Here is a 17,017-nt window from a genome sequence, read left to right on the forward strand (position 1 = left end):
TCGTGGGGTCCTTGTTGTTGTCAGTGCCTTGGCAATGTGCCCAAGACTTAACCCTTGTTGTGTAGTCTGGTGACCTTGCCCTTTGCAGAACTATAAGTTCTTATCCCTTAATTCTGAGGGGGGGGGGGTGCCTGACATCAGAATTTCCATAGAATTGCATAGAAAGGTTACTGTAAAGCAATCAGAAATATACCATGGGGCTAGCTATATCTCCCAATAGAGCCATGTCTCGTAATTAATAATTTGAGGCTCAAATTATCGACAGCACACAGATTCAACATACGTATATATACATGAGAGCCATGTATAAATACGTGAGAGGAAGTCATAGGGAAGAGAGAGCAAACTTGTTTTCTGCTGCCCTGGAGACTAGGATATTGGCTTCAAACTACAAGAAAGGAGATTCCATTTGAACATTAGGAAGAACTTCCTGACTGTGAGAGCCATTCAGCAGTGGAACTCTCTGCCCCGGAGTGTGGTGGAGGCTCCTTCTTTAGATGCTTTCAAACAGAGGCTGGATAGTAATCTGTTGGGGGTGCTTTGAATGCAATTTTCCTGCTTCTTGGCAGGGGGTTGGACTGGCTGGCCCATTAGGTCTCTTCCAGCTCTATGATTCTTTGATTCTATGATTGAACGGCCTTGCAGCTTCAAAGACTGGCTGTTTCCTGCTTGGAATTCTATTTCAATATTTTTACTGAACTACATTTTAAAAAAATTGGGAGCCACTATGAGTCCCAATTTTTAAAAAATCAGCAAGATATTAATGAACATGAACGTAATAATAACAATAATACAACCGCAGGTTCAATCCTTAGGACAACCAACAAAAAAGTAAGCTTCTTGCGGCGATTGGCTAGCTCCGTTCTGCTGCAAATAACTGACACAAGGCTGAGCCTATCAGCATAAAGAGGGCGGGGCGAAGGCGGGCCTTCCCTTTCAGCGCCGTCTGCAGAGAGGAGTAAAGCCACGTCACAAAATTGAAAGAAGTAGTGGGCGGGGCTACGAAACCAGAGGGAGGCGTGGCTTCTTCCCGGCGTACCTGTATAGGACTGCGCATGCGCCTTCTCGTCTACCCGTTGGTGCGACGGGTTATGCAAAGTGCGTCCAGGTCGCCAGCCAATAGCGGTGAAGGAGGCGTGGCGGAGTGCTCGCGCGAAAGGTTCAGAGGTGAGCCGGGGAGGTAGGGATGGTGGCCGAGTGGGGGCAGTTTTATTCATAGTACTGCCTCTTGGTGAGGGAGGATGTTGTCTTCGTAGCCGGAGCAGCTGCTGGCGTTGTAAGGCGAAGGCCAAGAAGAGGCTCCCAGCCCCGTGCGTATCCTATTCCCCTTTCCCCAGCCTTGTAGTATGTTTGAGGAGGCCCCTTAGTTCTTTAGACTGTATACCAGGCATGGGCAAACTTGGGCCCTCCTACCGGCTGTTAGGAATTGTGGGAGTTGGAGTCCAAAACACCTGGAGGGCCCAAGTTTGCCCATGCCTGGTATACAGTCTTTAAACTCCAACCATGGCTTTGTCCACATTGTAGAACTAATGCAGTTTGGCACCACTTTAACTACACTTCCTTCAGGCAATGGAACATGGGAGTTATAGTTTGGTGAGGCACCAGCCCTCTTTGGAAGAGGAGGCGAAAGACCTTCTGGAACCACAACTGCCATTATTCCACATTATTGTGCTGTGTTAGTTAAAGTGGTATCAAACTACATTAACTCTCCAGTGCAGATGCATCCATTAATTGCCTATATCCTTCTAATTCTATTTTATTCTGATCTGAATGGTTCTAATACTATAATAAGTTTGATTCTAGTTTAATATCCCATTGTTACCAGCTTTTATTGTATCCTGAGGCACTTGGGAATTTCAGTTTGGGGTATAATTGCATTTTTATTTTATTTTATTTTTTGTCGTGTCAGGAGCGACCTGAGAAACTGCAAGTCGCTTCTGGTGTGAGAGAATTGGCCGTCTGCAAGGACGTCGCCCAGGGGACGCCCAGATGATTTTATCATCCTTGTGGGAGGCTTCTCTCATGTCCCCACATGAGGTGCTGGAGCTGATAGAAGGAGCTCATCCGCCTCTTCCCGGATTTGAACCTGTGACCTTCAGTCCTGATAGCCTAAATGCCGTAAAGCAGGCATGAGAAAACTTGGGCCCTCCAGCTGTTAGGAATTGTGGGAGTTGAAGTCCAAAACACCTGGAAGGCCCACGTTTGCCCATGCTTAAGTTATAATGAACCTTGTACACATCTCTTGGAGATAATTTTGTATACCAGTAATACTTTTTAACAATTTTAACAGTGAAATCCTGGCTCTGGGATCAGGCCTTTGCAAGTTAAACTGACTTGATGGCAAAGCTATGATTTTAACGGACTCTGAAGGACTGCATATAGGACGACGATTTAAATTGGCAATTGTTTTAATGTTTTTACAGTGTTTTATACTGTTTTTACTTGATATGTTTTCTGTTTGCTAGCCGTCCTGAGTCCCTCTGTGGAGGTTGAGATAGGACGGGGTATAAATGTCCTAAAGAAATAAATTGATTTTATGTGTATATTGAACCCTCAGAAAGCGAAGGTCTCTCAGAAGCCATATGGGCAATTTTGGGATGTTTCTTATTTTGGAATTCTAGATAAGGGATGCTCAGCCTATGCACTGAAGGGAGACTGCCAATAAATACCAGATGCTGCAAGATATTATTTCAGAGAAAGGAACTGGTAACACCACTTCCTGGTTTTCCTTGCATAAGAAAATCAAATGGAATTCATGATGTCTCCATATGTTGACAGGAAATTTGAATTCAAATAATAATAATAATAATAATAATAATAATAGTCTTGAAAGTAAGTCCCATCAAATTTGTTGGAAATTATATCTAGACAAACAATTCACAGCTGTCTGCTGGAGCCTTCCTCAGAAAATACTTAAAGTGTCATATATTTATTTACAAAGGAAACAAAACTGCTAACAAGGAAGCAAAATATTGTGCTGTAGCTTGATGGGATAGAAATAGGACTTCTGATCCATTCTTAACATATTAAACATTTGTTGAGAAGCTCTAAAAGCAGGCGAATGGTTACATGAGTTTGCTTAGATTGACTTTACATTGTTCATTTTTTTTGCTTTCTCCTAAGATGTTGTATATTGTATTTAGTAGGCACTTTGCTTTTAAAAGTGGGGCATAAATGTCAAAATATTAAGCTTTTGAAAATGAAAATAAACATAGCTAAGCCTTACAAATTTGACTGATAAAATATGAACTGTCCACTTTCCTAATCACTTTTTCCTGTTGTTGTCATAAATCATAAATTCTTTTGTAGGAAACCAAGAATAAGAACATCAATTTTGTTCCATGAATAAAATAACACAGGATAGTAAAAGGTCAACTTATGGAGACAGCTGTTACTAGGAAGTTTCCTAACCTGTCTTCCCTCTGTTCCTATCAAAATATACACCAGCTTTAGCTAAATTTGACTGCAATGTAAAATTAAGTTTTTTAAAAAATGTGTGTTATTACTTTATTTCTTTTTTTCCCTTATAATTGTATTATTTTTATCCCGGCTGTTCAGAAAATCCGTGCCAAGTTCCCTTATTGACTGGACTGGCCAGTGGGTAAGTAAATATATTTAATAAGCAATGATCCATGTAATGAAAAGAAAGTGTGAATATAGCCAGAATTTTATTGTTGTACATAAATGCATGACCACAAACCTTCATAGTTTAAACATTACTTTGGAAACCATTAACAAATTTGGAGACCATTTATTAATTGTCTCCAAAGTAAATGTTCAAACTGTGAAGGTTTGTGGACATGTCTTGCAAAATCACAAATCAAAGTTCAGGTAAATAGAAATAGCTAACATGTTATCTAATGTGAGTTAAACAGCTCCCTTGTGCTGGGTTGAGGGAGGACCCTCTGGCCTTTCAGGTATTTTGGCCTACAACTCTCATCAGCCCCTGGCAGCATGGCTAATTGTAAATGTTTGAGGGCGTTCTAGGCCAAAACATCTGGAAGCCCAGAGACTCACTTGATCCTCCACGGCAACATTCCAGCTCCTTTAGCTGAAATGGCTAGAAATATATTATTCACCCCACCCACTGGCATGTTTTAGGATCTAGTTCACATCAGGCACAAATGATAGTATTTTTCCAACTGAGCACAAATGTTTGGAAGATGAATTCTGTTTCTGGCCACACATGTAATAAGCAACAGCTGTTCTGTATGAATTGGTTGAGCTGAAAGGGAAGACAAAAGCTGGTCTGATTTTGTGTTGTGACATCATTAAACAAATGTACACATAGTGTTGAAACTTTTACAATCCATTCTCTTATCTCGAGAAACTTGTTGTCATTTCATCCTTATCTGAATTACTTCAGGGCAGTTGATGCTTCTTAATTGTTCAAAACATCTCTGGTCTAAATGCTTGCACACTATGAAATATCAAGAAAGAAATAAGAAATAACGTACTTGAACTTAAAACGTTAAAATATAGTAACCATAAATTATTTTATCAAATGTCATAATATGGAAAAATACATGAACCTGTAATTAATGTGTAAGATTGACTTTTATGTGTCCTTTTCAATGACTGGGACCATTTCCACAATGACCTTTCTGTATCCCATCATATTATTACTGTGTTTTCCCTAACAACTGTGGAGTATGGTGGAGTCTCCTTCTCTGGAAATTTAAAGAAGAGGCTGGATGGCCCTCTGTCAGAAGTGTTTTGATTGTGTGTTCCTGCATGGCAGAATGGAGTTGAACTAGACGGCCATTGTGATATCTTCCAACTCTGATTCCAACTTCGTTTAAAATATTAGTGACTTGAGTATTGTACTCCAGTGGGGTACCTAAAGAAGAAAATAAAGTCCATGGTATCAGTTTTAAACATGTTATGAGACACTTTCATTCACTTCTGATTTGACTAAAGGGGATCTCTTTAAAAATTGAAATAGACTCGGTGTTTTCTCTGTAAATGCAAATATTAATATCCCAAGCAAAGAGGCCTTTTCCATATGTCCCAAACTACATGTTTTCACCCTTATGGAGATCTACACTGCAAACTAGGTGCTCAGCTAAAGCAGGCAATTAATCTAGCTTTTAGTTACAGCCACCCTTTAAAAAATAAAGATATGAGCAGAAGTAGTGGGAGCAATGTCTCCAAACAAATGTTGAAAAAATAGCAGGAAAAAGTAAAGGTAGAGGCATGAGGTGTTTGTTCTAGAGAGACATGAGGTGTTTGTTCTGGAGGGCTGCAGTACACAATCACAGCTGCTGTTTTAGGTGAATAAAAGTGAAGCTTTATTATTTATAATTTCTGTTTGAAAATTGTTTTGCTGATTTTTGGCAGCAATATTAAGCATCCCAGAGATTGGGGGGTTGAAAACAAGAGGAGCTCAGAGGGTCATTGGATCATTGTAAATGTATGGGAGATTATAGTTATGTTCCTGACTGCATGAAAAGTGACATATTTTAAGAGTTTTATTTTCTTTCCAGGACTGTGGCTGTAATGACACACCTAAAGATTTACAGAATATGGTTTCTCAGCTGCCTAGTTCTTATATCTTCCTTGATGTGTTTGGCTGAGGATCACCATCCAGGCGGCAACCACCAACCGAATGCACGTCTTGATAAGACCATGGTGCAAGATAAAGAGTATGTATTCCATAAATGACATGCAGTATAAATATTGGATTGGAACTTCAAGTTCTTCCAAGCAGTATAAAGTGGAGATTGTGGGCTTTTGTCTCAAACATTTATATGCCTGTAGAAGGCAGTATTATTATTTATTTATTTACTTTATTTATATACCGCTTTTCTCAGCCCTCAGGCGACTCAAAGCGGTGAACAACATCAATACAAAACATCACGAGACAAGTATAGGGCAATTAAAAACAATTGTAACATAAATCATTAAACATCAGTATAACAATCATTAGCGCCTCAACAGTAAAATCAGAATCCGGTCTCATCATCCATTATTCCGTATTCCTATGTTCAATTACACTCTTTAATCAAATGCTTGTTCGAACATCCAGGTCTTCACTTTCCTCCGAAACGCCAGCAGGGAGGAGGCCGATCTGATATCTGCAGTCAGGGCATTCCACAGCCGAGGGGCCATCACTGAGAAGGCCCTGTCTCTCGTCCCTGCCAAGCGCACCTGTGATGTAGGCGGGACAGAGAGCAGGGCCTCCCCAGATGATCCTAGTGTCCTAGCCGGTTCATAGGAGGAGATGCGTTCGGAGAGGTAAGTAGGGCCAGAAGTTTAAAAAGCGGTGGTTTGGGCTCCCTGGCACATAAATGCTTGAGACAAAAGCCCATAATTTTTCTCTAATTTGTTGCTTCCTTGGACATAAACTCATATTCTCCAGTCTGATTTCATACATTTTCCCGACGTCCTTATCTTAGTTGATGTGCCAGTTTCTATAGGCTGCAAAAGATCTCACATTTTGGGGTTTTTTTTTCACAAAATATTTACACATCTTAGAATTAGAGAATACTGAATTTTTAATAACTGAAATTGTGATGTTAGAAATTCCAAATTCTTGGTGCATCCATTGAATAGGCCCATTCTCTGGTTCTTGGAAGCTCTTTAATCCTTGCTGTTGAAATGAAGGCAGACTAAATCTTGTCATTTAAACAAGTGTTTGGATGATTATTTTTCTTCTGCTCTGTGGCATGTTATGAACAGTACTTAAAAGAGGAATTTAACTTATGAAATAATTGACTTTTTCTGGCTATAAATAAACATTGACTATGATAATTAATCAAAGTCTCCATGGTTATTAATGACATATCTTTGACTATTGAGTGTTGATATCAAGTGGCAGAAGAGAAATGTCGCCATGCCCTAATTGTTAGCACTTGAAACTTCTGCTATGTTTCTGTTCATGACAGAATGTTGGAAATGTATGCTTACCTCAGTTTACAAATTAGATATGCTCCAGGGCATTACTTCTCTAACAGAAAAAATTGATTTCAGAGACAGAAATAACCTGGGAAGAATATTTTATTTATGGCATTGTTTACTGCAGACCTTGCTATAATCCAAAACTAAAAGTTTGTTTCTGTAGCCCTCCTTCAGTGCTGCTAAAAAAATTCCAGCCAGAGAAGGAAAAAGAGGCTGGGGGGGGGGGGGGGGTATAAAAAGTCTTTGTAAAAAGTAACTTTGTTCTCAAAGGCTTTGCTAATTGAGATATGATTGTAATGAAAACTCCGGCTTCTGATGTCAATTTTCCCTGTTGTTGTTGTTGCTGTTGTTGTTGTTGTTGTCTTTTTCTCTCTACAAATGAGACTACCAGAACTGAACAGCTTTCATAGTCCTATGGACCAAAAAGTAAACTATTATCTCAAGCAGTATTATTTATTTTAAGCAGCCTAATGCCAAAATGAGAACAGTCCTTTCTTTAGCACAATTATGTCTTTCTGTTGGCAGATAGGGAGTGTTGTTTGAAGGGCATTTTGAAAGAGAGTAGTGTTTTATTTGTTTTAATAGTCTATGTATTTAAGATATGAGCCATTTTGTCCTGGTTTTAGAATATGGCAGAGTGTGGAAAATGTACTATATTGGATTATGTCCCAGAATCCCACAGCCTGCATTGATATTAGTAGTACTGACATGGGCTTCTGCCAGTTGTAGTTGTATATCTGGGACAATAGTGACAGACTAAAGGCAATAAGATCTCAGGCATGAAAACAATATTTTCAAAATCTTAGATTGTTTTATAATTGGCCTACTTTTACCACTGGTTTATATCCTGTGAAGCCCTTTCGCAGACTCTATTGACATATTAATTAAATAGAGTTTGCTAATATTTTTTGTTAGATGAATGCCAACTACACAAAAAAGAAAGAACTTATTTCTTTCCAATGAGCAATGATGAGGAGGCATATAACTCTTTTGATGGCTCTCTATGAATGACATACACATATGTACATGCAGCTTTCACGTGTACATATATCCCACTTTGTATATATCCATATATGATGTGCACAGAGCTGTTTCCTAACCCTATTCGCGCCATCTAATACCGCCCCCCGCCCCCCAAAATTAGTTGTGAAGCCTCAGGCTAGTGGGGATGGGAGAAGTGATTAAGATGATGGATGTAACTGGTCTGGGTGGATGATGTAGAGAGACAGAGCATTATTTTTTATCACAAGCTGAACATGAACCAACAGTTTTTTGCGGAAGCTAAAAAAGCCAATGCAATTCTAGGCTGCATCCATAGGAGTCAAGTATCAAGATTGAGGGAAATCATAGTCCTACTATATTGTGCCTTGATCAGAACTCACCTGGAATGACACTGTGTCCAGTTCTGGACACAACAATTCAAGAAGGATGTGAACAAAAAGGAACGTGTCCAGAGAAGGGCAACCAGAATGATCAAAGGTTTTGAAGTCAAGCCCTATGAGGAACTGCTGAGCGAGCTGGGAAAGTTTAGCTTGGAAAACGGAGAAGGTTAAGAGGGGACGTTATAGCCATGTTTAAATATTCAAAAGGATGTTGCATTAAGGAGGGAGCAAGCCTGTTTTCTGCTGCTGTAGAGATGGACATGGAGCAATTCTGCCAAAATATTAGGAAGAATGCTAAGAGTTGATTTGCATTGAAATATGCTGCTTTGGAGCATGGTGGAGGCTCCTCTGGAGGTTTCTAAACAGACTGGATGCCTATCGTGGGGGTGCTTTGATGGTGTTGTCCTGCAGCGCAAAATGAGATTGGACTAGATGGTCCTTGTGGTCTCTTCCAACTGTATGGTTCGTCTATGGTTCTCTCATCCTTGACTAGAGATAAGAGCCAAAGACTCTTGTGGGCTGAGTGCAAATTTCTCTGAAAAAGCACCCAGCTCAAGGGAATTCAGGGTGAACAGAGGGTTTGCATTCTCGGTCTTAGAGCACATCTACAGTGTAGAATTAATGTAGTTTAGCACCACTTTAACTACCATGGTTCAATTCTACGTTTTAATTGGAGTTTTACAAGATTTTAGCCTTGTCTGCTAAAGTGTGTAGGAACCTCAGAAGACTACAAATTCCTGGATTCCACAGCATTGAGCCATAGCAGTTAAAATGTTGTCAAATCAGTGTAGATGCATTCTTAATATGTCTTGCTCTACAGTTTGAGTATATATGTGTGTTTTAAAGTGGTGATCATCTTCTTTTGCAGCCATATCATGGAACACTTAGAAGGAGTCATAGATAAGCCAGAATCTGAAATGTCACCACAAGAGCTGCAGCTTCATTACTTCAAAATGCATGACTATGATGGCAACAATTTGCTTGATGGGCTCGAGCTTGCCACTGCAATAACACATGTGCATAAAGAGGTAAGCACAGTGTCTGAATTGGAAATTTAGTTGGCAGTGTCCAGCAGCAGGAAGAATATGTCTAATATTTGTGTGTCTCATATATTAGTGCCATTCAATCTAAAATTAACAAGTCTGGATTCTTTCCAGGAAAGACTGAATTCTAGCCTGAATATGAACCATCTATGGGACCAGTTAATTATGATGCCTTATTGATATATTTGTTTTAGCTTTGATGTTTAGTCTGTCTGCTTTAATGGTTTATTGTGTTTAATTTGAGTCTTTTTAACTGTTTTAATGTTTTATTTTTTTATTCGCATGGCATTGAATGTTTGCCTTTTTTGCCTTTGTAAGCTGCTCTGAATTCCCTTGGGGAGAGAGGGCAGGATTATTATTATTATTATTATTATTATTATTATTATTACCAGTATCCACAATATAACTTACTTGTATCTGAAAAACTACATTCTCACTAGGCATTTCCTACGCTTGCCAGTGCAATTCTGTGGTATGATTTCCCTGAAGGTGACCATAGAGCTGTGCTAGATCAGGGCTTCTTAAATTTTTTGACTCATGAACCCTTAACAACAATATACAATTAAAATACATTAAAATTAAAATAAGTACATTGAAACATTATAAAACATTACTATCACTATAAAACCATGCAATCCACAGTCGTAATCCAGGTCATTCCAGTAATCATTACACATAATTCCAGTTAATCTGTGGGACTAAGGTTATTCTCTGAGGGCTTGATCACAGAGCCACATTTTCACACTCTTTCTGAAGGCCAGGAGGGAGGGGGCGGTTCTAATATCACTGGGGAGGGAGTTCCACATCCAAGGGGCCACCACTGTGGAGGCCCTGTCTCTCGTTTCAATCAAGCCTGCAAAGGAGGTGGGACCAAGAGCAGGGCCTCCCCGGATGGATCTTAATCTCCAAAATAATTCATATATAAAGTAGGTAAAAAAATCAAACGTTTACCGATAACAAATCATCATTTGCAAGGCTTGCTAAACAGGCTGATTTTCCCTTTTATGAAATACAGCTGAAGCACTTTCTGCAGAATCCACTGTAAACATTTTACAATAGTTGCATGTAAATGTCTAAAACAGCCACTAGGCAATGTTCAGAAAATTATTTAGGACCCCAACATTGAGCTAAGAGGACCCACAGTTTAAGAAGCAGGATGCTAGATGACTTTTCTCTAGGCATGTTTTGGGTCCTCCAGTTCAATTCTGTGATATGCTTAAATCAAAAGTAATTTGTTTCAATAGAAGTTACTGTTATCCACTTATTTCCACAGTAAGTCCAGGAATGTATCCCCTATTAGTATAGGGATTGTATTGAGTTGATGATTTAACAGAACACAAGTGACTTGAGATCAAAGGGTGAAAAATCCTGCAGTAGTGCTTTGAGAGAAGATCAGATTAAAACCTATTTATTATTATTTTTATTTATTTATTTCCAGCATTTCTATCCCGTCCTTCTCAACTCCTGAAGGGGGACTCAGGGTGGCTTACCTCAGCAACAATTCAATTCCACAACATACAACAATATAAAGAACTATAACAAAAATTTAAAATTATAAATAAGACATTGAGTTAAAAACAATTTAAGCAGGATTGTCAAACCATATAGCCAATTCCAGTCTGATTCATCATCCAAAGTGCTATCATGCCTGCTATCCAAAAGCCTGGTCCCAGAACCATGACTTGAGTTTCTTCCTAAAAGAAAGAAGGGAAGAAACAGACCTAATCTCTCTAGGGAGCGAGTTCCACAGGCGTGGGGCCACCGCTGAGAAGGCCCTGTCCCTCGTCCTCACCAAACGCATTTGTGAAGCTGGCAGGACTGAGAGCAGGGCCTCCCCGGACAAGGTGGGATGTAGAGGGAGATACTTTCAGACAGGTAAGTTGGGTTGGAACCTAGGCCAAGATCATGGATTTTTAGGCAACAGCAGAGCTCTATCTTTGTAGCTACTTCTACCAATTCTGCCTACAAAAACAGACATCTTAAGCCGTGCAGCACCCCGACAGAAGAGTTTCCAAGCTCTACAGATTCAGGAGATGGAAAAGGATTACTGCGGCACTCTCCCAGTCAGGTAGAAGCAACTATAAAGATAGAGCTCTATTGTTGCTCAACAATGCAGGATGTTGGCCTAAGTTTTGATGTGATCTTCTCTCAATTTAGTGCTGCAGGCTTTTTCAACCCTTGCCCTCAAGCCACTTCAGTTCTGTAAATCATTGATTACAATATGATCCCCATACCAATAGGGGATACATTCCTGGACTTATTGTGGAAACAAGTAGGTAACAGTGAGCCGTATTGAAATGAATTCCTCCCAATTGAAGCATACGACAGAGCCACACTGAAGGACCTAGAAAATGCCAATAGATCATGTATGGCTTAAGGGCAAGGGATGAAAAATCCTGCAGCACTGGTTTGAGAGATCAGATTAAAACATTGGCCAAGATCCTGGATTGTTAGGAAACAATAGAGCTCTATCTTTATAGCTGCTTCTTCCAATGTTATCCACAAAAGCAGACATCTGAAGACAGGCAGCATCCCAATGGAAAAGTTTCCAAGCTCTGCAGATTCAGGAGATGGGAAAGGATGGCTGCAGCACTCCTAGCCAGGTAGAAGTAGCTGTAAACATAGAGCTCTATTGTTGCTCAACAATGCAGGATCTTGGCCTAGTTTTTAATCCGATCTTCTGGGTTGCTGTGAATTTTCCGGGCTGTATGGCCATGTTCTGGAAGCCTTCCATCCTGACGTTTCGCCCACAGGCAGCTTCAGTGGTTGTGAGGTCTATTGGAAACTAGGCAAGTAATGCCTTCATTGTCTCTACCGTATACTATGCAGCTGTAGACAAGTCTATATAGGGTCCACCAAACACAGCAAATCAAGGAACATGAAAGGCACTGCAGACTAACTCAACTTGAGAAGTCAGCCATAGCAGAGCACTTGATAAACCAACCTGGACACAGCATATTATCTGTGAACACAGAAATGCTGGACTACTCTAACAACTACCATGTCAGACTGTAAGGGATCACGGGTTTAGGATGCGGAGTCCCTTTTCGAAGAAATCCACAGAATCCAATTGGTTCATGTAAGACACCATTTATTCAAGCTGATCAGCATGAGGCAGACAGACAGCACTTCTGTTTGTGCTTTCACAGACTGCCACGCCCCCTTGGCTTTTGTACACCGTTATATACTCAAGTAATACAAGGGTTTTTTGGTCATGGAAAGTACTCTTTTCAGCCCCCCTCCCTTGACCTTTTGATGGAAAGTACCTTCTTGTACCTGTAGACTCAGCGCTTAAGCACAGCCTTTGCACTTAACCACAACCCAACTTCCTATGAAAGCTTGAACTTTGTATGACCTCTACATGATGCCTCTTGTTTTTAAAACATTTTCTTCTGTGTTGCTTCTTTTCTACAGAGAAAGGGTATATTTCTCTTTTGTTGTTAATTTCATTCAAAGCCCCTTGCTTAGCATTTGCAAATTTCACTCAAAGACCTTTCAAGACTACATAGAGAAGCCCCTGAAATCCACAAGCATGTGGACAGTTTCAACATAAAGGAGGAAACCATGAAAATGAACAAAATCTGGCTACCGGTATTTTAAAAAACTCAAAAATCAGAACAGTAAATAATGAGGAACACTCAAACAGGGGAATTCCAGACAAAGATCAGTCGGGGCAAGCTAACACCTCCCAACAAAGGACTCCCCCAGGCAGCAATCAGTCAGGCAGACGAGAGTTCTTTCTCCCACCCTGGACATTATTCCACAGATATATAAACCCCACTTGCCCAGTTTCCAACAGACCTCACAACCTCTGAGGATGCCTGCCATAGATGTGGGCAAAACGTCAGGAGATAATGCTTCTGGAACATGGCCAAACAGCCTAGAAAACTCTCAGCAACCCAGTGATTCTGGCCATGGAAGCCTTCAACAATCCGGTCTTCCCTCAAAGATTCTTCAGGTCTTGATGCAGTTACTTGTCTCAACACACTCCATGCCTGGGAGAATCACTTGCTTTAATAGGCTGGTCCTTTTTATTAATCATAAACATGACTGTCATGTTTATGATTGTACATCTGGTTTACAATCTTGTCATCACTGAACATGGTGCCAGCCCTAATGTCATGTAGCTTTTGACTCCAGATCTGCTTTGGCTCAGCCAGGTTTTTCTTTCCTTCATTGCCTGCTTTCTAGCAAAGTTCGTACATTCTTAAAGCATCCCCAGAGAAGTGTGACTTGTGATTTTGATATTTCTCACGGATATTTTGCTCTGTTCAACTCATTCACTTTGCTTTTCTTGTAGGAAGGAGGCGAACATACTCCGACTATGAAAGAAGAGGAACTCATTAGCTTGATAGATGGTGTCTTGCAAGATGACGATAAGAACAATGACGGATACATTGACTATGCTGAATTTGCAAAGTCACTGGAATAGCAATAATTTTTCCCCTTCTTGTGACCCAGTACAATGTGATTCTTTACTTTACAGTTGTATGGTCTATCCTTTGGGCTGCAAAATGAGTGAGTTGAGTAATATAGTTTGATGAATCACTAAATATGTTGGAGAGCAAACGTTAGGTTATAATGGGAGTTGTCTCATACTGTCGTCATAGTGAACTATGTTGAGCATTGGCCCTCATAGGAGATAATTTGCAAATTGGCTTAAATACTTGTTCAGAAGGCTGTTGTGAAACTAGTTTAACTCCTGATTAATTTTGGGAGAAACCCAGTTATCATTAAGTATAAATATTGAAGGACTTTGGTCTGAAATCTAATTGTGAGGTAAAGTGAATAGTATAATTCGATGCTTACTCTCGCTTTTGAATTTGCTGCTCACTTCTTTTCAAAAACAAAGGCAAAGCCACATGCAGGAAAAAATAGTCCTCTCTAAAGGGCGAAATCCAATTGTCAATGTTCACTGGAATAGACTGAAAATGAAACTTAAATAAATGATGACTCTTATTGAGTCAGTTGGTCTTGCTCTGGTAATTGCTGATAGTTGGTTTAGCCCAAAATCTGTTGATGGTGTTGAAAAGGTTATATACTTCATTAATTCTCCATTAAAATGGATGTGGATGTAAAAGTGCTTAGAGTTTGATGTGTTGTGGAAGGCTTTCATGGCTGCAATCACTGGGTTGCTGTGAATTTTCCAGGCTGTATGGCCATGTTACAGAAGCATTCTCTCCTGACGTTTCACCCACATCTATGGCAGGCATCCTCAGAGGTTGAGGAGTCTGTTGAAAACTAAACACATGAGGTTTATATATCTGTGGAATAATGCCCAAGGTGGAAAAAGAACTCTTATCTGTTTGACGCAAATGTGAATGTTGCAAACTGGCCACCTTGATTAGCATTGAATAGCCTTGCAGCTTCAAAGCCTGGCTTCTCCCACCCTGGACATTCCACAGATGTATAAACGCCACTTGCTTAGTTTCCAACAGACCTCACAACCTCTGAGGATGCCTGCCATACATGTGGGTGAAATGTCAGAAGAGAATGCTTCTGGAACATGACTATACAGCCCGGAAAACTCACAGCAACCCAGTGCTTAGAGTTTGTCTGCATTGTTTCTTAAATACCTAAAAAATATGTATACCTGTATATCCACATATCTGTTTTTCAGGTGTCGTCTTGGAATTCTACAGAGTTTTGTTCTACACTAAATTATTATTAGAGAATTGGGATTTGTTAATGTGAAGTATATGTATACATAGGTATACATGTGCTTATTGTTGCTTGCGTTATATCATCAATACAGTATTTTTCATTTTCAAAAAAGGTAGGTTAACTACTACTGTTGGTGAAGTCCTTCACTATTACTCCTTTGTTTACCTAATTGAATTTTATAATCACAATCAAATGCTGCCTTGTTAAGGTTCTCATCAATGTACCTTGACTTGAATTCATGGTGTTAACTATGGAAATACTTTGTATTTTTTTCTAAAACTCTTTAAAGAGTGTATTTGAATACTTGAATATCTGCTTATTTAAAGTAGCTCAAGAACTATCTACAGCTTTTGTTTCAGTAGAGTGCAGTATCCCTTTGCAGATCCAAAAGTCGTATGTTTTGATGTCTGAGCTATTGTATAAACCAGATCAGAAATTATACATGTATTTAATCAGGTACATCATATTCACAGACAAACCCCCATATGCTCTCTGTAAATTGTATAGAGACCTATTTTCTGTATTAAAACTATTCTTATATGAAGTGTGTTTGTAAAAAAAAAATCCTTTGTTAACTGTGCAATTAAAAAAAACCTTGATTGTTCTATATTCTCATACAGTGTACTTATTGCCTCAATAACTGATAACTGTAAAAGTAATATAATTCAAAGCACCCAGCATTGTGCAAACCTGGTAGAAATTAAGTGTCATTACAAGTGTGGATGTGCTTTTTTGTGTGCTGCAGGAATTGGCATTCCCTTCCTCTCTGACCAAAGTGTCCTTCCTGACTTACTTTAAAGCTTTCTTTATGTTTAGCTTTCATGCATACTCAGTAAGAGATTCTGGAGACAGCTGCTGTTTGCCTTGACTGCTGTAGGCAGGTTGACATAGCTACAGTAGTGTCAGCTCCACTAATTTGAATTCATTTGGATTCAAGTAGTGGGAAAAGAGATTGCACCTAAACATTAGGTAGAACTTCCAGATGGTAAGAACTGTTCAATAATGGAGCTCTCTGCTTTGGTATCTTTTTGGAGGTTTTTAAACAGAGGCTGGATGACCATCTGTCGAGAGTGCTTTGATGAGATGTTCCTGTATGGCAGAATGGGACTGGACTGGATGGCCCTTGTGGTCCCTTCCAACTCTATGATTTCAAAATATTGCTGTTTTGCAGCTCAGGCTTTATCTATGCATTGTTTATTGCAACTTTCATCAACCTGGAGACCGAGATCCCTGGGGGGGATGTGGGGGGAGTTGTAAAAGGGTTCGCCAAAGACTATCAGGAAACACAGTATTTTCTGTTGGTCATGGGGGTTCTGTGTGGGAAGTCTGGCCCAATTCTGTCAGTGGGGTTCAGAATGCTTTTTGATAGTGGGTGAATTATAATTCCCAGCAACTATCTGGCCATCTGTCTGGGATGCTTTGATTGTGCATTTCTCCATGGCAAAATGGGGCTGGACTGGATGGCCCTTGGGGTATCTTCCAATTCTACGATTCTGTAAGCAATCTATAAAAAAAAAAGTGTTGTTCATTTGTGAGATTAACATAACTCAAAAACCATTGGACGAACTGACACCAAATTTGGAAACAATATACCTATCAGGGCAACGAGTGACCATCACTCCTAAAAATACTGAAAAACACAGCAGAGGAGACTTTAAAAGCCAAAACATAAAAATACATTACAATGCATGTGGGAAAAAAACCATATATATACACATATACACCGTCTGGGCCACAGCAACGTGTGGCAGGGGACATCTAGTCTATATCTAAATAAAAATGTAATGTTTGTTTGTGGGATTAACATAACTCAAAAACCACTGGATGAATTGACACAAAATTTGGACACTACACCCCTATCAGGCCAACAAGTGGCCATCACTCAAAAAATACTAAAAAACACAACAGAAGACTTAAAAAGCCAAAAAACAAAAAATACATTACAACGCATGTGCAAAACCACATATATAAACAAACACACATATACACATATATACACACACAAAACACATATACACAGACTGAGCC

At 39.6% G+C, this 17,017-nt stretch overlaps 1 protein-coding gene across 2 annotated transcripts; it reads left to right on the plus strand.

Annotated features, from left to right (window-relative positions):
• Positions 1-963: 963 nt before the first annotated feature.
• On the plus strand, positions 964-15,598 carry MCFD2 (multiple coagulation factor deficiency 2, ER cargo receptor complex subunit). Of its 2 annotated transcripts, none has more exons than XM_060754416.2 (5): positions 964-1,167; positions 3,559-3,601; positions 5,487-5,645; positions 9,151-9,310; positions 13,626-15,598. In XM_060754416.2, the coding sequence occupies exons 1-5, from the start codon at positions 1,056-1,058 to the stop codon at positions 13,755-13,757; spliced, it is 606 nt and encodes a 201-aa protein (XP_060610399.2). In that variant the 5' UTR covers positions 964-1,055; the 3' UTR covers positions 13,758-15,598. The 2 variants fall into 2 exon arrangements, with proteins under 2 accessions (XP_060610399.2, XP_060610400.2); XM_060754417.2 differs by lacking the exon at positions 964-1,167 and adding an exon at positions 1,174-1,310.
• The last annotated feature ends 1,419 nt before the right edge of the window (positions 15,599-17,017 follow it).

Source organism: Anolis sagrei, chromosome 1 (genome assembly GCF_037176765.1).
Source record: "Anolis sagrei isolate rAnoSag1 chromosome 1, rAnoSag1.mat, whole genome shotgun sequence".
NCBI classification, from domain to species: Eukaryota; Metazoa; Chordata; class Lepidosauria; order Squamata; family Dactyloidae; genus Anolis; species Anolis sagrei.